Raw genomic sequence first — 25,752 nt, 5'->3', positions numbered from 1 at the left:
CGTAGCAACAGCATGTTACCCAGGGATTCTACATGCGGCCCGGGTAGACTGCGCCAGCGACGATAACCCGCAGCCTGCACGGCGTCGCACACTTGCATACATGCATCTGCGAGTACTGTCTGTATATCATACTCCTCCTCTGCAAGGGAGCCATCTGCTCACGCGCGAGACAGCGAGGCAAGGGATGCCGTGCCGCGGCCGACAAAGCACCACGCGCACGCCCAAGAGGGAGCTGTCTCAAGATATCAAAAAAAAAAAAAAAAAAAAGGAATCACGAGCCAATATATTACAGACCTCTTACACAACTCAACGCAAGGGCTGCCTCTCCATCGAACACTACCTTGGCAGATATAGCGTCGAAAGCATTGGAACCAAGGAAACGAGAGTCCGCCCCAGCATATCCTCTCGCGTGCATGCTGAATATATCCCGCCTGGGACAAACTTAGAACGTGATGCTTTCTACATATGCCCGCATCCATACTGGAAAGCCGGCTCGTCTCCTGCCGCAAGCCAATATACGCTTTCTTTTTCTTTCTTTCCCTTTCCTTTGCTATATTTCTCCGAGCAAAGCGAGAGAAGCTAATGGAATGCGCCACGCATGCCTCGTTAACTCCGGCGCCCGTCTTTTCCTTCTTGTTCCAGTTGTTGGATGCTGGTTCGTAGTTGTTCTATGCATGCATACGCTTTCCATATGGAACTTGAGATTTTGTGAATACTTGCATAGTGACATTGAGAACCCTAAGATGCAACCCTCAGTCTATGTCTTACCCAAGGATCCCCTACCATGAGTCGTGAATAGCCAAGATGATGATTGACAGCAGCGAGAAAACAACACTACAATTATCATTATACCAAAAGAAACACTTCTAGGGGACTCCTTGTTTACATCTGTTCCAGAGCAATAGAGGAGAGACCAAAAGACGCCCTTTCAAAATGCCCCAATTCCCGGCACTCGCTTCATCGCCGTCATCTAGCAAATTAGAAGTCTTCCTTTGCTGCGCTCCCCGAAGCGCCACCGGAACAAGCAGAGAAGCAAAGAACCCTCTCGCCCCCCACCCCTTCACACTCGTCGCGGCCTCTATGGCTTTCGCCTGCTCTTCGTCTCAGATCACAGCTGGGGAAGGCCCGGGAGGATGGGCAATGGCCTGCCCATCTTTCACATAAACAAAGGCAGCTGTTATGGTGATCCTCAGGGAGCCGACCAAGACGACACAAGCGGGCGTTTTGCCGATCGCCACAGTAGACCAGAAAACCCCGTTGGCTTGCATCTCTCTCGATGCGTTTGTACGGGCCCTGGTACTTTCCTTTTATTTCAGTCTCTTCCGTGCCTGGCCCCTGGCGGTCTTGACTTCCCTCCCCCCCCCCCCCTTCGGCGTTGGCCTCCTTACTGGCTCTCTACCGCATCATCAACCCCCGGGAACACCGTCAGGAATGCCGCATGTACCTCCTCCGTCAAGTCACTCGCCTGCAAGCTGCGGCCCTTTTTCGCAAACGCTCTGCGCGAGCACTCTCTCGTGATTACACAACCGGCCACAGCCGCAGCCAGCATCATTTCCCTGGGCTCCATGCGAGCCCCCACGCTGGCGTCCTCCTTCCACAGCTCCTTCATATACGCATGGCGCCACGCCAGCATCGTCGCAATCGTGCCCGTTAGCGTATCGCCCTGCCCGCCGCTGCGCTTCGTGCCGCCCCGCGCCTCGACGCGCACCGTCGCTCGCCCCAGCGCGCACACCTCATCAGCTGCGCCCTTGCGCATAATCACGGGGCCGCCAAGCGCGTGTGTCAGGTCCTCCACCGACGGCTCACGCCCGTCACCAGACACCTCGAGATCGGCACATAGCCTGTCGAATTCGCGCACGTTTGGCGTCAGGACTGCCTGCTTGTAGCCGCGCACGAGAGCCGGGTTGGCAGAGACTGCGAGCAATGCATCGGCGTCTAGTACCATCGGCAGGCTTTTCTCGCGTGCTGCGCGGATCACGTGGCTCACTGTTGCCTGCATAACAGGGTCACGGCCTAGGCCGGGCCCAAGAACCAGAACATGTAGGCGTGGGAAGAGTTCGATGATGGGCTTGGCAATGGATTCGGCTGACGGCTTGGAATGGGATTCAGCAGGCGTGCTCTCGTACATAAGTGGATGGACCATCAGGTTGGGTGAGTAGGTCTTGATGACGGCTGCAGCACCGGGAGTGCAAATTACATGTGACTAGCGGTTACCAGTGTTAGCAGAGTGTGCTGGAATTCGTACAGTCATACGTGCACATGTGGAAATATCCGTTTGTATGTACGGCCCACACCGGCCTCATGGACAGAAGCTATTTACCATGTCACACCCGAGTCTGGCACTAGCCATTGCCGAAAAGTACGGCGCGCCGGTGTAGTTTTCGCTACCGCCGATAACTGCCACACGCCCAAGCATGCCTAGTTAAATGTAAGTCAGCAGAGTGTTTGTGTGATGTCATGAGGAAATAAATAAAGTCTCTAGAGTAACCTTTATGGAAGCTTGGTAGCAGTGGCGGGATCATGCGCCGCGCCTTGGCGAGAGCTTCTTTCGTGGCAGGCGACATTTCCGAGTCCTGCATTGCAGACAGAGTGCTGTGGGAGGTCGCTGATGAAATGGAAATATCAAGGTCTAGACACATGGGCTTTAAATACTGAGCTTGGATGGTGTGGTGAGCAGAGTGACGTTGAGGTTAGCTCTCAATAAGAGCTTGAGTGGGGTCAAGTCGTCAGCATCGGGCCATAACACATCTCAGCAAAGGGTGACGACTTGTTCCAATATTTTTGGTGCCTCTTGCAAGCTCAGTTGCGTCAGCACCAGATGTACCCTCCCTAAATAACATTGTGACAAGGTACATACATACATCACATACTGGCACATACACGACTTGTACACACAAGACACATGACGAAGGAAATACTCTTGAGGAAGAAACCAAATATATGGTAGACAGTAAAACAAACAGCAGCACTCCGAGAGCCTCTTTTGATTTCTTTTTGATACATGTCCTTGTTATCAACAAAACAAAGAGGTCATAGTAGTGACAGAGAGGTTAAGGTGGTGAATGGCGTGTCGAGATAAACAAGTAAACAATTTCCAGCAGACAGAACAAGGAAAGCCACAGCGTCCCCAAGGACCCCAGAGAGTAAAGTCAAGAGAAGAAAACAAGGAACAATGTGATGATGTACAAACAAGACCCACTCTTGGTTTCTTTCCTTTATTAAATCTTGGTCATTGCGAAACCCGCTTAAGCCAGGAAGCTCTTGGTGAAGGACTGGACAGCAGCCTTCAGCTTGGCCTCAAGGTCCTTGCTCAGAGCACCATCCTTCTCAATGGCAGCCAGAAGCTCAGCCTCGTTGGACTTGAGGTGAGCCAGGAAGTCAGCCTCCCACTGCAGGATCTTGCTGACGGGGACAGTGTCCAGGAAGCCGTTGACACCGGCGTAGATCAGAGGAACCATCTCGTTGACGGCCATGGGAGAGTACTGCTTCTGCTTCAGCAGCTCAGTAAGACGCTCACCACGGGCCAGGGTCTGCTTGGTGGCAGCATCCAGATCGGAACCGAACTGGGCGAAAGCAGCAACCTCACGGTACTGGGCCAGGAAAAGCTTCAGCGAACCAGCGACCTGCTTCATGGCCTTGACCTGGGCAGCGGAACCGACACGGGACACGGACAGACCGACGTTGATGGCGGGACGGATACCCTTGTAGAACAGCTCAGACTCCAGGAAGATCTGGCCATCGGTAATGGAAATGACGTTGGTGGGAATGTAGGCAGACACGTCACCACCCTGAGTCTCAATGATGGGCAGGGCAGTCATGGAACCACCACCAAGCTTTCTGTTCATCTTGGCAGCACGCTCCAGCAGACGAGAGTGCAGGTAGAAAACGTCACCGGGGTAGGCCTCACGACCAGGGGGACGACGCAGCAGCAGAGACATCTGGCGGTAAGCAACAGCCTGCTTCGACAGATCGTCGAAGATCAGCAGAGAGTGCTTGCCAGAGTCACGGAAAGCCTCACCCAGAGCAGCACCTAGTGTTTATTGTTGTTAGTTATAACCTGATTATTGGTAGTGATCGTCAAGATCAAGTTTGGGAAATGAGTAGAGATAAAGTCAGGGCAGATAGTCGAGGGATGTTGTAAGGTGTTCTCCTCGCCAAAAAAAAAAAGGATTCGGGAATAGGTTTTTGCTACTCCTGTTCGGCGTTGACCGCACTGGTGAGACGCCTCTTCGAAGGGATAAGCTAACTTCAGGGTGATATCGTAGACCTCGCGCATTTTCTTCTCTGGGGCAGTTTTGAGGCCACACAGACCAGCCTTGATTTCCGATGTTTCAATCGGGCTCCTGTAATACGAAGGGCACTCCATGGCTTTTGATCGTAAGAGACGACTGAGGCAAAATTATCCATCCAACTAGATGAATCAAAGCCGGGACATGACCTTTTAAGGCCAATTGGGCAGCGGAGAAAGGAGTAGAGACAAGATAAAACTCCATAATGGCGATGGGAATGTAATTGCTAAGCACTTGCAGTAGCTTCGTTTTTGATGTTCTGATTGCCAGAATGTGTTCAGGCGCAAATGGGGCAACCCGGTAGATCAAGTTGAGGAAAGGAAAGGGTATATTCTTACCAGTGAAGGGAGCCAGATACTGCAGGGGAGCAGCCTCCGAGGCAGTGGCGGCAACAACGATGGAGTACTTCATGGCGTCGGCCTCCTCCAGGGTCTTGACCAGCTGGGCGACGGTGGAACGCTTCTGACCAACGGCGACGTAGACACAGTACAGCTTCTTGCTCTCATCGGTACCGTTGTTCCAACGCTTCTGGTTCAGCATGGCGTCCAGAGCGACGGCAGTCTTACCGGTCTGACGGTCACCGATAATCAGCTCACGCTGACCACGGCCAATGGGGACCATGGCGTCGACCGACTTCAGACCGGTCTGAACGGGCTCGCGAACGGACTCACGGGGCAGAATACCGGGGGCCTTCAGCTGAGCACGGCGTCTCTCGGTGGTCTTGATGGGACCCTTGCCGTCAATGGGGTTACCAAGGGCATCGACGACACGACCCAGCATCTCCATACCGACGGGGACATCGACCTAAATAGTTGGGCAAGTTAGTAATTGGTAAAGGCGTCAAATTTTAACTTGAACTTATAAGGCGTGAATTAATACTCACAATCTGACCGGTACGCTTGACGACCTCACCCTCCTTGACCAGACGGTCGGAACCGAAAAGCACAACACCGACCTGGCCGGCCTCGAGGTTCATGCACATACCCTTGACACCGGAGGCAAACCTATTCTGCGTTAGAATTCCTCTTTGAACACAGCCATGTAAGTCGCAGACAAGAGGATAATAACTTACTCAACAAGCTCCTCAGCCTGAACGTTGGCCATACCGTGGACACGAGCGATACCATCACTATTGAATGCCGGTGGTCAGCAAATTGATCATGGAAATGGGTTGTCTCGGAAAATTGGGCACATAAAGTCGGTTGAATTCGGGAGAGGTGAGTGAATTTGCTGGTCTTTGGTTGTCGTCGGCAACTGGGTGAAGAGGTTCCGGTCATGCCAAATACGGTCCTGGGTTTATGACGGTCGGGGACTCGAATTGGCTTAGCAACATACCCAACAGACAGAACGCGGCCAGTCTCGGCGAGACCGGCCTCCTCCTGGACACCACGGATTCTCTGCTCAAGGATGGAGGAGACCTCGGTGGGGGAGGCCTTGTCGGCATAGGTACGGGCCTGGATAGAAGAAGCGTTGAAGGTGGCGGGGGCGGCGCTACGGGCCTATTCAAAGGTGAAGAAAAATATTACGGTTAGCCGAGCCGACAAAAGGCGTGAAGGTATGCTTGTGTAGACGACGGGTTCGCATGGCCGTTAGGCCGGGCTCGGCGGGCTCGGTCATCGATCAATTGCAAAGTGTGGTGTCTCAATTGAGCTTTCCGAGCCCACCGGGGATGGCATTGGGTGACGCAAGTCTAGCATTGATGGAATTGGCCATCGTGGCGATCGGAGCACTGGAACCTTGGACTAGGCAAAACGTGGTGGGCTTGAGTTGAGTAAAATAAGACTTACAGCCGCAACTCTGCCGGCGGCAGAGAGGGCCCGCGACGACTGGCGAAGGGCGGTCCGGAACATATTAAAGATTTTAAGGGTAGCTGATCACAGCAAAAGAATCAATTGCAGCCGGGTGCAACTGAGGAAGAGGGGAGATGCGGATGGTGATGGCTGGCTTGGGGGATGAGTGCAAAAGCGGACTTTTTTGCAAGAGGCCAGTGGGCAAGAAAGACGAGAAACGACGGGTGGACCCGGAGCTATGCCTATCCGCCAATCACAGCCCTGTCCCAATTTTCGTTTTTCTTAGTCAGCCAGCGTTTGGGGGGAGGCTACCAGCTGGCAAGGGCTGTTTTTTTTTCGCGCTCACCTGGCTTTGTTGTGGCCCACCGTCCATTATAGTACACACACCAAGAACGGGCGCCGTGCTCGGCCACCCAACTACAGCAGCCGCTATCCAACGATCAGCCATTGAACGCTGGAATCTACGAATTCCAGCTCGCCAGGTCCTGGAACTATCTATTGGAGCTCTCTCCAGCATATTCCCATATTTTGATCCTCTCATCCACAGCCATCGTCGTGCTGTGGGCTCCAGCGAGCACGGCAAGCAGCTCTACTTTCGAAGATTTTCCTAACCCAAGCCCACTACGCGGAGTATTTCGGGAATTGGGCCTTTCAGGGCTCTGTCTGGCCGGACGCCTGTAATTTTAGGCGTCAACTCTTTTTTTTTTTTTTGGGGGCTACATAGCAACCAACGTGGATCTCCCAAGAAACTAACTTGCACCTTGCAGGAAGCCAGATCCGTCTCCTCTGGACCGGCCGGTTGCTCCAATGAACTCGCTATGGAGCAGTCCATATTTGCGCATTGGTCCAGCATTTCCCCGTGAGCCCATTGTTTCCAAGAGCTGGCTGGGCATGCATGTCTTTTTCCATCACCCGTCTCCTCTTCCATTGAATGCGGGACACTGCTGCCCTAATTCTTAGGCTTTAACTGCGGATGTTGTGGGGTCGGATGTAAACCCTGATTATCTTGAGTGAATATTGGACCCTAATGAATATTGGTTGTGAAACCAAACATCACCCCGGATAAGTGTTAGTCATGTTTGAAATCGGCAACTTGTTACAACATCAGCAAGAATTGTGAACGTGGCAGACGACTTATATGTAACAATTGCATAACTAAGAACGTTGGCCTCTTTGCAAGGTGTTTGTTTTGCTCACTCTAATAGCATACAAATTCTCTCGGCATGTACCTGACAGTCAACTGTCCTAGGGTTACACAAAACCAGTTCACCAAAGTGGACATCGACATGTATCAAGAGCCATAGGATCAAATGCATCTATGTCTTTGGACTTGAAGCTTGTATGACACCGCATGGATATTTCCTCCATTTTCTTTTGGCCTGAATAGCCTATCCGGGTTCTTATGAGGCTTGATTCGGAAGTCTGTCCAGAGTGGTAGTTGGATAACAGACCCCGTACATTGTACAGGCGGCACAAACCATCTGGCAAGCTCATTAAGCTTCCAAGTTGAATGCTAAAGAGAAGTCTCATACCACGAGAATGATGCCAGTCGTCATTGTTTCAACATTGCCTATGAACAAACAAACATTCAATTCACATGCGCCAGGTTCTCCCACAAGCCTAAGTTTGCGTGGAAAAGAGTAATTCAGATCACAGTGTTACAAGCCGGCAAGGAACGCCGGTCGGTCTTATAGGCCGAAGCTCGACTTCAGAGGAGATCGAGGATGGATTGTCACCGCCATAAACGGCTATAAAATACAGACCAATATGCTCCCAATAACTCCCAACCGTGTTCCCCGAACAAAATGTGTTCTGCTTGTGTGCTGTGTTACCCTTCTCCCAGCGCCTGCGAGACACTCGGGTGCGTCTGGTCAGCAGGAGACTCGACGTCCGAGGTCACATGTGAGATGATTTTGAAAGAAAGAAGTGGTTGCTTTTTTGATATTCTTTTGTTTTTGACAAGTTTGTTGCTTTGATGGCAAGACTGTGGTACATTTACCGGACAATGCCGTCGAAGCGAGACTTGAACCACTTGACGGTCTCCTCACGCTTGATGCGGTGGCTGGCACCGATGCGGCCAGTGGCACGGCGACGGCGGGAGACACGCTCACCAGGGCGGGTCATGCAGCAGTAGAAGTCCATGCCGTAGATACCGATGGAGGGATCGTACTTGATACCCAAATCGATGTGCTCGCTGATACCGAAGCCGAAGTTGCCAGTCTCGGAGAAGTTGCGCTTGCGGAGCTCGTACTCCTTGACCTTCAGGCCACGCTCGATGATCTCCTCGGCCTATATAATATAGTTGTTAATATCTTGGGGTCTGAAAACGATGCTGCGTTAGATATGTTGTAACTCGTACCTTGGGGCCACGGACGGTGACGTGGACGGAGATCTTTTCGTTACGGCGGATACCGAAGGTACGGACGGTGTAGCGGGCCTTGGAGTAGACGGGAGTCTGACCAGACAGCTGCTCAAGCACCTCTGTTGAATTGGTTAGTGATGTGCAATTTGGAGCTTAAACAAGTGTCAAAAGACGAAGATGGACATACTGGCGGCACGGGTCAGTCTGTCACCAGATTCACCGACGGAGATGTTCAGAACCAGCTTCTGGATCTTAAGATCCCGCATGGGGTTGGAGGACTTCTCAGCAGACATTTTGACGGTATTGGTATCGCACGGCGAGGTTGTCGATATGAGATGGGTTGGTTGTTAGAGGACGGAATATTGCTATCAATGAAATTAAAATCAAAGTTGTTCACGTTGAATTTTTGAAAAAAAGCGGGGAGGGCACAAAAACCCTCCCGCTTGTGCGTGGCGTAGCAGTGCTTATCAGACTTATCGATACAAGATAAAAAAAACCGGGATCAATTGGGGCGCTGGAAAAGTAGGTTAATTAACAGCTATTTTGTGGACCCGGTCTTGCCAGCCTGGCAGCCTTCTCAGCCTTTCGCTCAGCCTTGACCGAAAATCTTGAAGTAGCACTCACGATAGCTGTCGCACTATTGCTGCCCATCGACCCTATATTGTGATCAGACCCAGCGAAACCACCGCCAGTTTTGCTGATAGAAGCTACGATACTACTCGGACACTCTTTTGAAAGCACCACCAGCTCTTAATTGCCCCTTAGCCGCCGCCCAACATGTCAGCCTCTATGAACAAGCAGGGCAAGATGGTACGTCACAGCTCCCCTCCACCTTGACAGCTGTCCGCTCTGAGGATCGATGACTTGTGCTCTTACTAACGAAATCTACAGGCCGGTTATGTATGTTCAACCCTCTTTTGGCATTCGAGGCAGCTCCGCCAGCCCGTGCACCTGACGCTACTGAATGCCTATGACTGACCGCATCTTTGTGTCGTTCTGCTCTTAGATCAACTGGCGCATGCGCGTGACGCTCAACGACGGCCGTCAGATGACGGGACAGATGCTCGCATTTGACAAGCACATGAACCTTGTCCTCGCTGACACGGAGGAGTTCCGTCGCTACAAGCGCAAGAACGAGGGCGCCAGCAACACCGTCGAGACCGAAGAGAAGCGCACGCTTGGCCTGATTATCTTGAGAGGCGCCCAGATCATCTCGCTCTCGGTCGAATCGCCACCACCCGCAGATGCTAGTGCGCGCCTAGGAAAGGCCTCGACGGGCCTGGCCACGACTCTGGCCGCTGGGCCTGGTGTTGCCAGACCTGCTGGCCGTGGTGCCCCCATGGCTCCGCCTACCCTGGCTGTATGTTGCATATCCTAGAGGGATACCCCCCAACTGCTACTAATATCTAACTTTGCTAACCTCTATAGGGTCCCGCCCCCGGCGTTGGTGGCGCTGCTCCTCCTCCTGGTTTCCCCTCATTCCCTGGAGCTCCTGGCTTTGCTGGCCGTGGTGGTAAGTGTTTTCAATGGCGCCCAATCTTCTATATTTGGGCCTCAAGCTAACGGACGATCTGTACATAGCTCCCCCCGGATTCCCTGTTGGGTTCCCCGCTCCTCCCAATTTCCCTGGTGCGCCTCCTTTCCCCGGTGCGCCTCCGGGCTTCACTGGAGGTGCTCCTCCCAGATTCGATCCCTCATCGAGACGATGATCGAAACAAACGACGACTACCACGATCACATGTCGGGAAGAGAAGGGACAATATTTTCTTGAATTTGGTGCTTGTTTTTTCTCAGTTCCGTATGGTTTCAACGCTGTGTTATTTTTGTTGCTCGGGAAGGCTGGCGTTTGGCTTACTGTTTATCATCTCTTCAACGGACACATGTACTTTTGTTCCTCCGATACCACAATATGCGCTCTCAAGTTATGCAATTCAGGTTGGATCAGGACTGGTGAGGTATCGGATTTGCGTGTGAGGATATGCTAAAAATTGCCTGATTTATATATGTGCATGTGAAACTAAAAAAGAAAATGCTACAGCGCGCCTCTAGTGGCTTTATCTATGTATGAAACGAAAAATATGATGAATGAATATGCTTAAATGCGCCGCTCCTCGTCGGATCCCATAGACTGGTAGTTGTTCATGTGGATGTTCTTTTCCGGCTGCGCGTGCATTCTCATCTTGTCCTTCTTATAGTCGTTGATAGAGCTGACCACAGCGAACGTGGCAACCCAAACGCCAGCCAGCACAGAATAGGCGACGACAGCCTTCGTCTTGGCGTCGGTGCTGGACAGACCCAAGCCACCGTTCACAATACCAAGACCCAGGAGCAGTCTGCCGTACCAGATGTGGCCGTAGCTGATGGCACCACGGCTCTTGTGCGCGACAAAGTAGCGGTGATGCAGGTAGCCGGTGATGGGCTGAATGCTGAGACCAGCACAGACCACAACACCAATCAACTGATGGCAGTCGTCGAAGAGCTGGAGAATATGTTAGTCGCAGAGCCGGAAGATAAGAGATGGGACTTAAACTTACAGTATCGACCTTGTTAGCGGCAGCATGGCCGTAGCCATAGCCAACCCACATGCCAATCATGGCGAGAACCTGAATGGCACCGTGGATAGCCCATTGATGCAGAGCGGGCATGACAACGGTTCCAATGGGGTACAGCATTACGAACATAGAGGCCATGATCCAGCCGTGAATCTTGAGCAGGTTCTTGTTGTCCCTGCTACCGCCGCCACCACTGGCTCCGGCAGAGACAGACACAACGCTGTTGCTAGTGCCGTTGCTAGAGCCGCTGTTAGAGCCGCTGTTAGAGCCGGTTGTAGAGGCAGCAGTGGAGACAAAGGGGTTGGAGTCGGAAGCAATGGAAGCAGCAGAGAGGTCAACCTCGAACTCGTCCGTCCCGTCATGGATGGTGATCGAGGCAGAAGTGCTATCCGAGTTGAGCGCGGCACCGCTCCTCCACGCCGAGATCCACTGCGTGTCTGAGGCACCCAGGCTCATGGAGCCGCCGTTCCAGCTGTCACAATTCTCGCAGACAAAGTTGGCAGTCATAACATCGTTGGCAACACCCGAACCCTCGAGAAGGGTTATTCTGGAGTCGCTGTGCACATCAGGCGTGACCTCACCCGAGGCATAGCGGGTGCTGACAGTCACGTTGCCAGTTCCATCAGTGTACATGACGAACATGTTGGCGCCAGCCATGCCGGAACCCTGGCCGACTGACACCCACGAGTAGCCGGTGCTGGCCTGCATTTGAATGTAGAGGTTACCAGAGTTGCTTGAGATGGTTGCCTGGGGCACACCGACTTGCACGCAGAAGCCGTTCGAGTCGAAGCATCTGCTGGAGAGAGCCGCAGACGCGGGAGCTGGTGTGAAAGTGAAGGGTTAGATTATATAAGTGCATTTAGGGTTGGTGATGAGCTTACATAAAAGGTAGGCCGCCATAGCCAGTGAAGAGGGTGAGACGACTCTCATCTTGATGTGTAAATATGAAATTGACAGAACCAACAAGAACTTGGTGTGAGAAAGAGGTGAGTCGGAAGGGAAGATTAAAGATGATAGAAGTGGTTGAGAAGCGAGATTCTGGGGGAAAGAAGAGGGAACCGTTACTAGGTAGCGAGATCCCTCGGATACTTATAGTATGTCGTGAACTTGTCATGCCTCCTCCGTCCTGTTCCGGCAGGCTGATATTGAGTAGTGTAAATTACAAACCCAATTCGCTTTCAAAATACCGCCTCTTATGCTAAGGTCCGGATTACGTGTATCGTCTTGGCTTCCAAGACCAACTACCAGTATATAGAGGTAACAACGTTGGAAAGGGTAAATATTGCCAAGAGCACGTATGCCCGTACTACTCAAATACACGGCCTCTCATTGGCGAGCATGAGCATCTTGAGTTTCGTAGCTATTTTGACAAGGCCTTGAGCTATGGAGCAGTCTGCCAGGGGAGGCTGGGCTGGAGAAAAAAGGGCTAAACACAGCATATTTCGTGAACATGTGTGTACAATTATACGTAGTTCGTTACTTGCACATGGCCCACATACAACTCGGAAGCTTAATTTGCCCAAGGCGAATTAGAATTAGTATGAGGAAAGGGAATTAACTATCAGTAAACAAAAAAACCTTTGAGCCAAGACGTGCATAGCCTAGATGTGTACGTATGAAGATCAGAGAAAGCAGGATGAGGGGCTGAGCAAACAACGAGAATACGTTGTAAGCTGCAGAAGAGGAAGCAGGAGAAGGAATAAGATCCATACCATTAACTACACCAAACAAGCGAAGCGAGGTCAGCAAAGCAACAAAGGCAAAGAGTTCCAGTGCGCGCGCGGCAGTTGCTGCGTTGCAAGCATGTGGGCTGCGGCTTAGCAACAAGGTGCTCCATTCCTACATTCTTAATCTAGATAAGGCAAACAGGGGCCATCTTCGGCTGTGCCAGAGTTTAGGCTTGTGAGCCCGCCACGCCATCTCCCACTTTACGAGACACTTGACACCCATTTTGCCTTCACCGTCTTGGTTCTTCCTCCACAATTCCGATACTGCATACGCCTAGTTACGTGTTGCCAGACTTTGAAGTACCTCGCCACCTAGGAACTGTGAGTGAGGAGGTCCATATTCAAAGCGCAGATATCAGTTCTTGAAAATCCCCTTCTCCTAATTGGATCGCTGCCACCGAGGGAAGGGCACTTAGTATGTATACCTAGGTACACTTGCTTGTTCGGAAAAGGTTACCGATCTTCAGTGCAACATAGTTACAACATACACACTTGTACTACTCCGGCTGACTTGCACAAGCTCCCATGCTCGTTCTCTCCCCCTCCCAATCTGAAATCGCCGATACAAATGGACAAGACCTAGCCCAAACAAGTATCATAGCCTAAAGGGTTCTTGGCCAAAGCTCAACAGAGATAGACATGTATACCAAGTAGCCCAACATAGTACTCTCTGTTTCTATGCGATGTCTAGCGGTGTTTCATGGGGGCGACAGTTTCCCAACCTTCACTTCCCATCGATCTATCCACCGGTGTCAACATGCCAAGCCGCCATATCCAAATGCATAACTTCCAAGCCCCATTGAAGATTTGCAAAAATGACCAATGCTTAGAGACTTATGGACAAGCATAAATAACTAGTAGTTCCTTCTTCCCCATACTTACACAAATAACAGACTAAACATGGCGTCTGGAAACTCCTGTCAATGCACAACTGCGGTTACATGAGACCCTAACAAAAAGTCTGTTCAAAATGGTAGTTAACCAAAAGTATTGAAAAGTGACAGCAAAAAATGTACACGCAAACTGGAACCCTTGCGCAATCTTCTCACATGCAGGGCCGCCCAAGACAAGACTAAGGCCGCGTCATGTGTTTACGTCGAGGGACGGGAAGGCATGCACCTTGCTGCACACTCGTTTTTCACAGAGCCAGAAGAAACTGGGACAGAAAGAAAAAACTGACAGGCACATACGATGCAAGTCGGGAGAAAGGAGGAAAGAAACGAAACGATCGAAAGGAGAAAGGAGAAAAAAACAGGGTAATAAAAAATCCTAAGACTAAAAAAGTAGGAGGGAGGTTAAAAGTCAAGACTGCCTCTCCCCACATGTTTGGGCGCACAGACCCATAATTAATTGTGGAGCAGAGGACTCGGCCTGTGAACCTCGACCCTCGACAAGCGGACGAAAAGAGTAGTTGCCGCCACACTTTTCTTCTTTGACTTGGCATTTGAATTCGTCTTTTAAGAGATCTGGTAACTGGTACTGCTTGGGTCCAGATCGGGGTTGTGAAATTTTTGGATGTCTTCGTCTCAATAGACAGCTCCCTCCGCTTTGACACCATTCCTTTCTACCATTACTACACTTCTCACGCAGGTTCTTTTGTTTGTTTTGAAATATTTGGATTAGTTCATCTCATGGATGCCAAATTACACATCTGTGCAAAGTTGATGTCTATTAATTATCGACGGCTCCCTCAAGGGCACTTTGGCACCTTGTTCTCGCTCTACCCGACAGCGGCAGACTCGAGAAAAGAAAGGAGAAGAGAACAAACTCTATCAGAAATATGCTATAAACACACAAAGATGAGAACAGACAACTGGGTGCACTGAACCTTGCTCTTCTGGTTTAGTTCTCCCCGTAAGTCCACAGCCACTTTGTGCAAAACAATGAAACCCGCCGAACCCAAACTCCAAACCCACAGAAATAAAATGATAAATTGTCTAATCGCCCATCTTTTAATGATTCTTTGATACCTAAACCGGCCAGATCACATTTGCGATCAACTCCGTTCTGTTCTATATACCAATGCCCTGAGCTATCTAGTACTAACTGCCTAGGGCAATAAAGCGCTCGTTTTCCAGCAAGCTGCTCGGGGCGACAAAGCTGAAACCATGAAAGGTATCGTCAAAAGAGGCGCGGCTACTCGCCCCAATGTCGACACCTCTAGCCGACGCCTCGGGTACACTCGTCCCAAAATCGCATCCATCGGCATAGGATCCACGGGGGCTGAGCGCCAGGTCGGTAAACTCGACAGAAAAATTCTCGGCTAGCTCTGGATCAGTGATGAGGGGCTGAATGGGCGGCTCAAGCTCACGGGCCTCAAGTAGCTTCCAGTCAATCTTGCGGAAGAACCGGTGCTTTTTGATCGTGATGAGATCACGTGGCATGTTGGCTCCCAGGCGCTTGGTGGGATCTCGCCTCAACAGTCTAGTGAGTAAGTCCTTTGCGTCAGCGCTCAGGTAATAAGGAAGCTGGAGCTTCTGCTTGACAATGTTTTCCTGGATTTTGGCATTGTTGCTGCCACGGAAGGGCGGCGAGCCTGTCATCAAGTCATATCCAAGAGTGCCCAACGACCACCAATCTACGGCTTTGCCGTACTTTTTTCCCAAGACAACTTCAGGAGCCATGTATTCAACAGTTCCCAATATGGAGTTGCACACGTCATCTTGGTCAACCGATACTTTGGAGAGACCAAAGTCGGTCAGCAAAAGGTGACCATCAGCATCGAGAAGGCAGTTTTCGGGCTTGAGATCACGGTACACAACACCCATATGCGAGTGGAGATGCGAGATGGCCAGAATCATCTCGGCCATGTAAAAGGCAGCTACCTCCTCGGAGAACATGCGCTCTGTCTTGAGGTGGTGGAACAGTTCTCCACCCTGCCCATACTCGAGTATGAGATACAGCTTGTCCAGGTCTTGGAAGGCGTAAAACAGTTTGACAACGAAGGGGTGACGGCTAACTGACTCTAGGATCTGTCGCTCGGTTTTGGTCTGTTCCACAAGCTTCTTGTGCACAACAAGAGATGCCTTTTTGAATTGCTTTTGCGCAAAAAGGCGACCAGTTGACTTCTGTTTGACTAGAACTACAGTCCCATAAGCTCCTTTGCCAAGGCATCTCAGAGTTTCGAAATCACTTGCGCAAACCTTGCGGTCAACGATTTTCTTGCCAGTAGGGTCAATGGTGGGATGGCTTTCGGGCATATCATCATTTACGAACTGATGTTCCAGCTGGATCTCGTAGCTGGTAGAACCGGCATCTGAGATAACACTGCCGTCACTGGGAGGGCCGTCACGACTGTTTGTACGGCTCATTTCGGCACTCTGCAAGCCAAGGTTGGGGGTGAATGCCCCCCTGCCTTGGTAGCTGGGCATGCGACGCATGGTCATGGTACTGGTACGGGATGACGCATCCAAGGGGGTCCGGCTACCCAGACTGAGATTGTCGATGTCCAAGTTGTTACGGAGAAGGGAGATCCCTGACATGGAGGGCGACGCAACAGGGCGCAAGCTTGGGCTGCAGTTGGCGCTCACAATGTCGTTGATGATGTTCTTCTTGGACTTTTTTTTCCCCTTGGACTTGGGTTTGGCCGACGGCATAGTGCGGTCATTATTGGTCACAGTTCCAACAGCGGAAGTAGTGCGGGTGCGTGGGCCAGCATCGGAGTCTTCGTCGGCTGATGTCATCGGGGTCATCTGAAAGCCCCGGACAGTGCAAAGAGCAGGATCTGGGCCTTGCATTTTGTGGAGAGACTGGGCTCAAAATAGGACTTGAAATTTGACAGTGTGGAACCTGGCGAGGGTTGCGCAGGGAAAACTCTAATAAAAGAGTGGAAATCCTGAAGAGGGGGGAGGGAAGGGTTTCTTAGGGTGGAGAGACCAGAGCAACCATGGAAATTAGGAACGAGTGTATCGTGTAGATGGTAGAAGGAAATCAAGGGCTGGGGACTAGGAGATGGCTGCTAGGGCGGATCATAAACAGGCAGTTCTATCGGCCACTTTTCCGTCTCAGCGTGACGACGGCAACAGCAGCGATAAAGCTTAGCGCGTGGACAATGCGAGACAGACGAGCGCAAAGAGCCTGTCGCTAGAAGCACCGGGCGGATTCACGCCGAAAGACCACCACGGCGACGATATGCGTCGGCGCGCACAACAACGGAAGGGCGGAGATGAGTGAGAGACGAGCGGTCGCGCAGGCTCAGCATCGGGGGTTTGCAGGATGAAGCACAGGAGCAGCGGCGGCAGTCGGCAGCGAGATACAGACCAGCGGCAGAAAGAGAACGAGACGAGGTAATGTGGTAATGGTCGGCACAAAGCATAGTCTGGTGGGCAGGATGCGAGATATCAAAGATGAGATGATGGCGAAGTATGTAGACGAGGCTGCTCTGGGTAGAGAAGCAGATAGTTGGTTAGGAGAACAATAACAAAGGATGTTGAAAGGAAGGGAAAACGAAGAAAAAAGCGTTAAAAAGAAAAAAAAAAAAGCCTGAAGCAAAAATAGGGCAAAAGGTACCTAGCTACAAGCCAGTCAACCAAGCAATAAACCCTAAAATGGTAAATTGTGGGGCTTCCCGCTGCTAGGTCGCACTTCATGAGACGCGCTGTGATTGGCACGCCGTTTAGTGGCTCGGTGCTGGACTTTGGCACGTGTGGGTGCGAATAAAAGGGGGAGCTCTGTTTTATGGCCAATCAAAGCTCGGCTGATCAGTAGCTGTCGCCAGCCAAAAAATAGGAACCACTCGAAATATGCTTTTATTTTTTCTCCCAGGCCAGGATTTCGCGGCCTGTCGCCTGCAGAGAGCGTTCCATTGTCAGAAATCGGCATTGTTCTCGATGCAGCAAAGCAAACCGCGTGTCCTGAAGCCCCTGCTGGAAGAATAGACACCAAAGGCAAATGTAAATGTTTCAGACCAATAGATGTATTCCTCTTGGCATTTTTGAAACGCCGATATATATACATAGATATATGTGCTGAAAGCCTCATGGCTGGCTCTGTGCATCGTCGTTCGCCCCTTTTCTTTGCTTTTCGGTCATGCCGACGTCACGATGTGCCCAACCCAGTGCCCCAGCTGGATTGGCATCTCCGAGATTCTCAACAACTATGGAGTCTTCTTTGGCGAGAAAACCATCGTCTAACCTGGCTGCAAGCACATGTCGTTGCTTTCATGTAGACCGAGTGACGTTCGGTTAGGATTCTCACCGCCTTCCTCCCATCGGTAGATAGTCGGGTAAACATGATCGGGATTCTGCCCAATGCTCCAAAAATTGACATCTGCAGCCTTGCATGGTGATCGCAGGGCAAGGCTGCGCATAGTTGCCTAACCACTTGTTCGAGACAACTTAGAGCTTCGCTCGGCCTTGCAGTACTGTTTAGTCTCGACGTTTTTGGCAACTGGCCTGTTTGAAGATAGATTCTCAAATCCAAAACCAAAAGAATCACTCGAATACACCGCCCACTCACCCGTGCCAATTCAAACCATGCACCCTTCACGCCGAGCGTTTGTCGAAGATGTCGACGAGAAGCCCGCCATAGACAAAGGGATTGCCCTTGAGGATGTGCCCATGGATTACGAGTACAACATGAATGCTTCTGGTGGTGCCATGGGCACCGACAAGGCGTCCGCCATTCTCTCACAAATGGAGCGGAAACGGCTGGCCAAGACAATCGCCGTACCGACCGATGACACACGAGTCAGAGCAAAGCTCCGAGAGTACGGCGAGCCCATCACACTGTTCGGAGAGGGTCTCTATGATCGTCGCGAGCGTTTGCGCGAGTTGATGACGCAAGAACTCGAGCGCTCTGGTGCGACTGGTACACCAGCCGACGGCGAGGTGCAAGACACTGAAATGGGCGACGCAGACGACGGGTCGAACTCGGATGAGGCAGAGGAAGAGTTTTACACGCGTGGAACCCCGGAGCTTTTACAGGCTCGGATCGACATCACCAAGTACTCGCTTCCACGAACCGCAAAGCGCACCGCCTTTCAAAAAGACGAATCTACCATTCCATTACGGTCACATATAAAATTCCGCAAAGAAGTCAAAGAGAAACTAGCCGGCTTCGAATTACAGGGTTCTCAGACTGCGGGTGATAGACATGTCAGTATGACGCGGATAGCACCCGGTGGAGAAGCAGTGGCAGTGGGAAACTGGGGTGGACAGGTCAAAATCTACGACATGCCGAACTTGAACGAGAAACTCTCATTGCGAGGCCACAGTGGCAAGATTTCTGGCATGGCCTGGCGTCCCGGGTCTACATGTTCTTGGAATGATTCTCATTCAGATTCAATCAGTCTTGCTACTGGCGGTGCCGAGGGCCACGTGAATCTCTGGTCGTTGACACAGGACACGCCCAAGATTTCACTGCAAGGCCACAGCGCTCGTGTATGCCGCGTCGAATTTCACCCCTCGGGACGGTTTGTAGCATCGGCGTCGGATGACTGCACTTGGAGATTGTGGGACGCGGAGACCACTACAGAGCTTCTGCTACAAGAAGGCCACTCTCGGGGCGTATACGCCGTGAGCTTTAACGGTGATGGATCACTCATTGCTAGTGGTGGACTCGATAGCTTGGGTCGTATCTGGGATTTGCGATCTGGGCGCACCGTTATGATTCTTGACGGTCACATCAAGCCTATCCACGCGCTGGATTGGGGCTCTGACGGACATCGTGTGCTCTCTGGCTCGGCTGATGGCTGGATCAAGTGTTGGGACATTCGCAAGGTGCAGCAGACTGGAGCTATTGGTGCGCACACAAGCGCCGTATCTGATTTGCGCTGGTACAAGGGCTTGGACGATCCGCTGCTGGGGACTACGACACCCGGAGTCGACGAGAAGGGCGCGCACCAGCCAAAGAAATCCGGAACCTTTTTTGTATCCAGCGGCTACGACCGCACCATCAAGATCTTCTCTGCAGATGATTGGTCCCCCGTGCAAACACTCAACGGACACACTGGCCCTGTCGGCAGTGTGGACATCAGCCAGGATTCAAAGTGGATCATCAGCGGCGGCCACGACCGGACAATCAAGCTTTGGGGTCGCAACGATGGGGAGGGGATTTGATACCAAGAGAATGCATGGATATGGAAAATATAATGAACTTTACTGTATGCACAGATTGACGCCGTTGCTAGGCATAGTCCATGGCTCACCGGAGCCCGCCCATATGGCCAATCTGGAGCATGTTTTTCTCGCTTATTAATAACATACGTATCGATGACTAAGCACTATGTAGCTTTTTGCCTGCATACAGGGAACACCAGCGATGCGCATGCTTTGATTTTGTTTTCCTTTCAAGTCCTCGTCCTCCTTCTCGCTTGTAGCTGCATATGACAGCTGATTGACCGACCGAACGACCGATTGTCTCGACCGACCGACTGCCTCGACTGACCAACCGTCTCAACTCTTTTTTTTCTTGATACTCTGCGCTTTGTGTGTGTGATTTCGTGAGGGAGTTGCGATCTCGACGTGCTCGACCTTTGCGCGATAGCCACATAAATTCGTCTGTTGAAATATTGTCAACTACATGAACCCTTTCGCTGTTTTGGGCTCGCCACCATTGCCAGTGTTGGTCGACTTGAACGACGGCGAATGAGCACTGGAATCGTCTTGGATAATTCACAAACATCAATCTCCAACGAGACCAGCCGCATCACTAGTCCCCCCCCCACCCCCCCAAAATATGACGACCGTCGAGCAGTATCGCCCTCCTCGTGAGAACTACAACGCCCCCGGAGTCTCGACTTCTAACGGCGACACGGCTGTTCCGCCTGCGGCCCCGAGCTCCCCCCAGTCGCCCACAAAACCAGATAACTTAGAAAGCACAACCGGCGACGCCTACGTCCTGCGGTCTCCTGATATGGGACACACTGGAGATGTTGAGCAATCTACGCCCTTGAACCAACAGAACAAACCACAAGAACCCGCTCCGACACATTCCCTCCCTCAGCACACATTGCTACCTCAACGCCCCCCAACAGTCGCCTATCCTGCACCGCCACCAACCGCCGCGCCTTCCAAGCCCGCACCGTCTCCTGCGCCCATGCAGCAGTGGCGCTTCCGGGAAGAGGAGGTTCTCAGCACACCCTCAGTCATAGACGGCATTAGCCCGGCGGAAGAAAGGCTACGGCGCGCCAAGGGTGTCAACTTCATTTACCAAGCCGGCGGTCTTTTGGAGCTGCCCCAGATGACGCTTTGGGTGGCAGGTACTTTCTTTCACAGATTCTACATGAGATACAGCCTAGTAGAACAGAAGATGGGTGTACATCATTACGTGAGTTCTCCTGTATTGTCTCTCGCCAGCTACTGAAGACAACTGTGATAACTAACATCAAGAAAGAATATCGCCGCAACCGCTCTTTTTCTAGCAAACAAGACCGAGGAAATATGCCGAAAAACAAAGGATATAATTATTGCTGTTGCCAAAGTCGGCCAGAAGAACCCACGTCTTATTATCGATGAACAGAGCAAAGACTATTGGCGTTGGCGTGACAGCATTCTCATGTACGAGGAAATGATGTTGGAGGCGCTGACTTTTGACCTCATGATCGAGAACCCATACGAGCATCTGCGTGACATCATGCTTCGCCTCAATATCTACCAGAACAGAACTTTGCGCCAGGCCGCTTGGGCCTTCTGCAACGATGCCTGTCTTACCAACCTGCCGCTGCTCCTGTCCGCACGCGACGTCGCCATTGGCGCCATCTTCTTTGCCAGCATCCATACACAGCAACAGCTTGATGACGTCGATGGCCAGCCATGGTGGGTTTTCCTGCGGAGTGACGAAGCCCACTGCGCACTAGCTATTCGTGTCCTGTGCCAGTTCTACGAAGAGAACCCGCTGCGCAAGCAGATCCCCAGCGTCTCGTCGCCCAGCTTTGTGCTCAACAGCACCCGTCGTACCGGCGAGGCCCTGCCGCGCTTCTCACCCGCGAGCACGCCTGTGGGCACCAACGGGAGCGAGACGCCCGCTATACTAGACACTACTGTCCAAAAGAATCGTCAGCAGCCTGCCAATGACCCTATGCTGCTGTCAGGAACCGCGCCTCGGGGCACTGCGACGCCTGTCTCGCCGACCCCGTCGCAGCTGAAGCGGAAAAATAGCGTTTCCGACGATGGGGACGGATCGGCTTCTAAGCGCATGCGCACAAGCGAAGACCGCGAGAGCGCGGCGACATGAAGGAGATGTAGCAATTGCTTGCTTCCTCTTCGCTGCTATGTCGCGCCTGATAGAGTTTCGTCCTCGTACAGACTTTGTGAAGCCATTGGATCTGCCTGTTACTATGACGCTGCATACTCTCTTGGTATCTATTCCACCCACGCCCCTCCCTCACACAATTGTGTACGTCAGCAATATTGCTTTCGTTTTCCCTTAACCTGTTGCTAGAAGTCTACGTATGTATTTCCCACCCTTTCCCCGGTCTTTTTTTTTTTTCGTCGTTGTCTTCTGGTTCGCGGGTCCTAAGGATGGAGTTCTTTTTCCTTTGTTTTTTATCATGTGTCGTGCGTTTGGCGTTCTTGATTCCTAATGTTGTTGCTATTATGTATATTCTTTTTATTACCACCATGAGGGAAGACGTAAAAAAGGGTTGGACAAATGCTTTGAGGATATCAATCAAGTCTCCTAATACCATTGGTTCTATTATGCCATTGAAAAAGTATTATCGCAGTTGCTGCGTATATAAAGGTGTGAAGGATGAGACACAGGTTACATGGTAGATCGAGAAGCTGCACATAATCTCCAACGAAAGGAAGACAGGGCTGCGTCATCATACGATGCCGTAGACCCGTTTGGCAATGAGGTAGCACGCACCGCCAAACAGCAGAAGCCCCGTTGAGATCCACATGAACCATGTCAAGTCATCTTCGGTGCCCTGGCCAGGCACCCAGACGTTCATGCCCCATAGACCGGTGATGATGTTCATGGGTAGTACAATAGTGCCCAGAACCGTCAGCTTGCCTAGGACATCGGCCGTCTTTTCCTGGCGCTCGCTCATCTCGATGTTGATTTGCGCCAGGTAGTTTGCGTGCGAGCGCGACAACATGCGCTCGTAGTGACTCAAGTTGGCTGTCATCGTCACAATGTGATCCTGGATGTCGCCCAGGTACAAGCCAATCTCGGACCGCGGCGCCACCTCCCACCGTTCGTTGCAGCGCTTGGCGAAGCCCTTGATTACGTCGGCCTTGTTACCTAGCAGCCGGTACAGCAGGATCACGCGCTTGCGACAGTCGCCTACGCGCCGCAGCATGTCGCCGCTGGACTCGGCAGTCGAGGCACTAGACCTGGAGCGGATCGACGCTGCGTCGCTTGCTTTGGCACCGCCCAAGATGGCGGCGATGTTGCCGCCGTTGGTGTTGTGCATTTTGAGGATGGTGTCGTCAATGTCGTCGACCTCATCTTCGATGCTTTGGATCAAGGGAACGAAGGCGTCTGTGATGTCATCGATAATGGCATACGAGATCCAGTCAGAGGACACGATGAGGTAGTCGCGCAGTTGGCGCACGCGTCGGCGCACATTTGCAGCGTGAGGAGTCATCCCGAAATGGAAGCTGAGGACGCCCTCGCGGAAAACTACCACGTACATGTTGACGGGTTCCAAGTACTCGCCACTGTTAACGTCTTGATCAAAAGTGCGGTAGTTGACAAAATAATAGTGTCTGAAAAGCTCTACTTTCTCACGCGCTTCTTGAAGCATGATGTCTTCAGCTGTCAGAGGATGAATGCCAAAAGCCTTGGCTATCACCTTGAGCTCTGCCTCTGTTGGGTTCATGACATCCAGCCACCATATCGGCCGTTCGCCAAGGCGCACGGGTTTTTCTTGGACCGGAGTTGACGCTACTTGTGGGCTTTCTGGGAGACTGTTCGCCGGGCCATTTCGTACATTCAGCGAGTGTGAAAGAGGTGTACCTGGAAAGGGAGACATGTCTGGTTGAGCTTCAGAGCCGTAGGCAGACCCTAAAAGCGTTGATGACCCTCGAGCAAGGTTTCGGGACGGCGCTTTGATCAGTGGGTTTTGGTTATTACTGGCACCTCGCATATGTGCATTGAAGCTTACTTGCTCATCTTCCGATGAGCTGCTGTCTGAATCATCGGATAAAACTCGTCGGTCTGGTAGGAAGAGTTCGCGGAACGAGCTTTCGCTCTGAACCAACTCAGATATCGTCTGGCTGTGAATGGTACTCGGTAATTCCTCGTTGAAGTACGTGAAACGATAAGGAAATTCTTCAGCAGATAGGTACCAGTCCTTGTTCACCGGTCGTAGGCGCCCATTAATAAGTTGTGGCTCGGTGATTTTCTTGGCCCGTAACCCTTCCGTTCGGCTTTCCTTTTCATACGTACTCCAATCTTGGAGAACCGATAGATCTGGCCAGCGGCGACGTCTCCTGTCACGTCGGCGCGATCCAAACATTTGCGAGCGTGGATCTTCGTTGTCATCCTCGTCATCATGGTTGTCAACGGATGGCGAGAATCCAAGACCGGCCGAAGACATTGCCGCTCTCTTGCCGGTACTTGTGCTTCTAGGGCTGTGACCTAGGTTATCGTCGTCACCATCTGACAGGCCGCCATTTCGTTGACTGCCGTCGTCGGAGGTGTGTCGGGAAAGCTCATGTCGAATCATGACATCGCCAAATGTCATATCTGGGCCATCAGAGGGGCCCAGTGTAGGAGACCCAGGTATAGATGGGGGATAGTTGACATTGTTTTTACGTTCGACATTCGGAGTCGTGTGAGGGTTCAATCGGTTGCGAAAAGATGGAGTCGAGCTACGACGGCTAAGGCTCTGACCGGCGCTGTAGTTTGGCATAGAAATGGAGCCTGTGACTCTTTTCGCGCGAGAAGATGATAATAGAGGCACGCCTTCGTCGTATGAGTCGTCTTTATCATCATCGCTATCTGAATCGTCTTGTCGGGATGAACGGTTGCGCTGAAAGGTAAATGGTGGTGCAAAGGAGGAGTTTCCTAGCGCCATAGAGGATCTCCGAGGGCGAGTAGATTTTGTACTGTTGATTGCAGAATGGAAGTTAGAACACAACGTAGGCCAATTGCTGGTGGGGTATAATGAGGGTAATGTAGCCAAACGAACAGGCGAGAGCACCGAAAGAGCTTGGGTCCTGGGCAGCAGGCCAGTATGGCAGTGCCAAACAATGCGGCTTTTAGAGCTTGGGGTTTGGAGGAGCGGACTGCTGCATGAGAGAGCCAGGTGATGACCTCATGATATGCAAGTATGAGTTTGCGATAACTATGGGGCAAAAAAAAGCGAACAGCGCATAGTGGGACATCGAGCAAATGCTCGATTGCTTGACTTACCTACGGTCGACTGACGTGTCAGGCTGGATATTATCACCGCTTGTATGCCGTCGGGGAAGCGAGCTAAAAACACTTTCTTCTCGCTGCATATCGTCATCTTCTGCCCACTCCTGACCCTGGTCAGCTTCAACGCCAGACCGAGTTGCTTCATCATTAGAATCTTCAACAGGTACTGCAAATGATTTTCTGCGCGTTCTCTTCTTCCGACCGCCGCGATTCTTGCGCCGCTTGTTGGAAGAGGCCATTGGTGTGGTGCCCAAGGCCGAGGCTATGGTAGGGACAGGTGCGGCCTCAGAAGGCTGGGACACATGAGAGGACTCGGCTATTGGACTGGTTGACAAATGGCGAGGGAAGTCGTCCTGGGAGCTTTCTGTGGTGCGGCAATCTCGTGAAGTAGGGGTACCGGTTTTATTATGTATCTTAGAACGGGAACGGAATCGGGAGCTGGAGCTCGAGAAAGGCGGGTTGGCGGACGTGGCAGGGGCCTGCGATGGCATAATTCGCAAGTTATAAAACAAAGAAAGAGCGCCGGGCGTAGTATTTTATGTCGCAGACAAGGGCAGTAAGGGAGCCGATGTGACTGACACGCAGCGAGGTGAGCGGTCAGACAGGGTTGTGGCAAACAGCAATCTGAAGCGTAGATAAGGTAACAGCGACGCTATGAGCAAAACAAAAGCAAGTCAGCTTCAAAATCAAGTGAATAGCCGTGCATGAAGTCATCAGCCGGTG

At 51.7% G+C, this 25,752-nt stretch overlaps 10 protein-coding genes across 10 annotated transcripts; 3 read left to right on the top strand and 7 right to left on the bottom strand.

Moving 5' to 3' along the window:
• Positions 1–1,384: 1,384 nt before the first annotated feature.
• BROUX77_006898 (uncharacterized protein) lies at positions 1,385–2,579 on the bottom strand (the record flags this gene model as incomplete). Its single annotated transcript, XM_073751934.1, has 3 exons — positions 1,385–2,203; positions 2,321–2,418; positions 2,489–2,579. 3 exons carry the CDS (start codon positions 2,577–2,579, stop codon positions 1,385–1,387), a joined length of 1,008 nt encoding a protein of 335 aa, XP_073603045.1.
• A 666-nt stretch (positions 2,580–3,245) lies between these two features.
• On the bottom strand, positions 3,246–6,139 carry BROUX77_006897 (uncharacterized protein; the record flags this gene model as incomplete). The annotated part of the gene is made up of 6 exons (XM_073751933.1): positions 3,246–4,030; positions 4,628–5,093; positions 5,173–5,293; positions 5,362–5,418; positions 5,625–5,788; positions 6,077–6,139. The coding sequence occupies 6 exons, from the start codon at positions 6,137–6,139 to the stop codon at positions 3,246–3,248; spliced, it is 1,656 nt and encodes a 551-aa protein (XP_073603044.1).
• Positions 6,140–8,074: 1,935 nt separating this feature from the next.
• Positions 8,075–8,734, bottom strand: BROUX77_006896 (uncharacterized protein; the record flags this gene model as incomplete). Its single annotated transcript, XM_073751932.1, has 3 exons — positions 8,075–8,368; positions 8,439–8,560; positions 8,629–8,734. 3 exons carry the CDS (start codon positions 8,732–8,734, stop codon positions 8,075–8,077), a joined length of 522 nt encoding a protein of 173 aa, XP_073603043.1.
• Positions 8,735–9,218: 484 nt separating this feature from the next.
• On the top strand, positions 9,219–10,150 carry BROUX77_006895 (uncharacterized protein; the record flags this gene model as incomplete). The annotated part of the gene is made up of 4 exons (XM_073751929.1): positions 9,219–9,251; positions 9,448–9,801; positions 9,870–9,954; positions 10,023–10,150. The coding sequence occupies 4 exons, from the start codon at positions 9,219–9,221 to the stop codon at positions 10,148–10,150; spliced, it is 600 nt and encodes a 199-aa protein (XP_073603042.1).
• Positions 10,151–10,536: 386 nt separating this feature from the next.
• Positions 10,537–11,923, bottom strand: BROUX77_006894 (uncharacterized protein; the record flags this gene model as incomplete). Its single annotated transcript, XM_073751928.1, has 3 exons — positions 10,537–10,920; positions 10,976–11,814; positions 11,875–11,923. 3 exons carry the CDS (start codon positions 11,921–11,923, stop codon positions 10,537–10,539), a joined length of 1,272 nt encoding a protein of 423 aa, XP_073603041.1.
• Positions 11,924–14,762: 2,839 nt separating this feature from the next.
• BROUX77_006893 (uncharacterized protein) lies at positions 14,763–16,457 on the bottom strand (the record flags this gene model as incomplete). The annotated part of the gene is made up of 1 exon (XM_073751927.1): positions 14,763–16,457. The coding sequence occupies one exon, from the start codon at positions 16,455–16,457 to the stop codon at positions 14,763–14,765; it is 1,695 nt and encodes a 564-aa protein (XP_073603040.1).
• Positions 16,458–16,822: 365 nt separating this feature from the next.
• Positions 16,823–17,035, bottom strand: BROUX77_006892 (uncharacterized protein; the record flags this gene model as incomplete). The annotated part of the gene is made up of 1 exon (XM_073751926.1): positions 16,823–17,035. The coding sequence occupies one exon, from the start codon at positions 17,033–17,035 to the stop codon at positions 16,823–16,825; it is 213 nt and encodes a 70-aa protein (XP_073603039.1).
• Positions 17,036–18,194: 1,159 nt separating this feature from the next.
• BROUX77_006891 (uncharacterized protein) lies at positions 18,195–19,778 on the top strand (the record flags this gene model as incomplete). The annotated part of the gene is made up of 1 exon (XM_073751925.1): positions 18,195–19,778. One exon carries the CDS (start codon positions 18,195–18,197, stop codon positions 19,776–19,778), a length of 1,584 nt encoding a protein of 527 aa, XP_073603038.1.
• Positions 19,779–20,397: 619 nt separating this feature from the next.
• Positions 20,398–21,894, top strand: BROUX77_006890 (uncharacterized protein; the record flags this gene model as incomplete). The annotated part of the gene is made up of 2 exons (XM_073751924.1): positions 20,398–20,988; positions 21,055–21,894. 2 exons carry the CDS (start codon positions 20,398–20,400, stop codon positions 21,892–21,894), a joined length of 1,431 nt encoding a protein of 476 aa, XP_073603037.1.
• A 589-nt stretch (positions 21,895–22,483) lies between these two features.
• On the bottom strand, positions 22,484–25,520 carry BROUX77_006889 (uncharacterized protein; the record flags this gene model as incomplete). Its single annotated transcript, XM_073751923.1, has 2 exons — positions 22,484–24,716; positions 25,024–25,520. 2 exons carry the CDS (start codon positions 25,518–25,520, stop codon positions 22,484–22,486), a joined length of 2,730 nt encoding a protein of 909 aa, XP_073603036.1.
• Between the last annotated feature and the right edge of the window lie 232 nt (positions 25,521–25,752).

This window comes from Berkeleyomyces rouxiae (genome assembly GCF_048999995.1).
Source record: "Berkeleyomyces rouxiae strain 22BRR77 chromosome Unknown BrBRR77_ptg000009l, whole genome shotgun sequence".
Lineage (NCBI taxonomy): Eukaryota > Fungi > Ascomycota > Sordariomycetes > Microascales > Ceratocystidaceae > Berkeleyomyces > Berkeleyomyces rouxiae.
The sequence above is the reverse complement of the archived record's forward strand: the minus strand, read 5'-3'. Positions and strand labels throughout refer to the sequence as shown.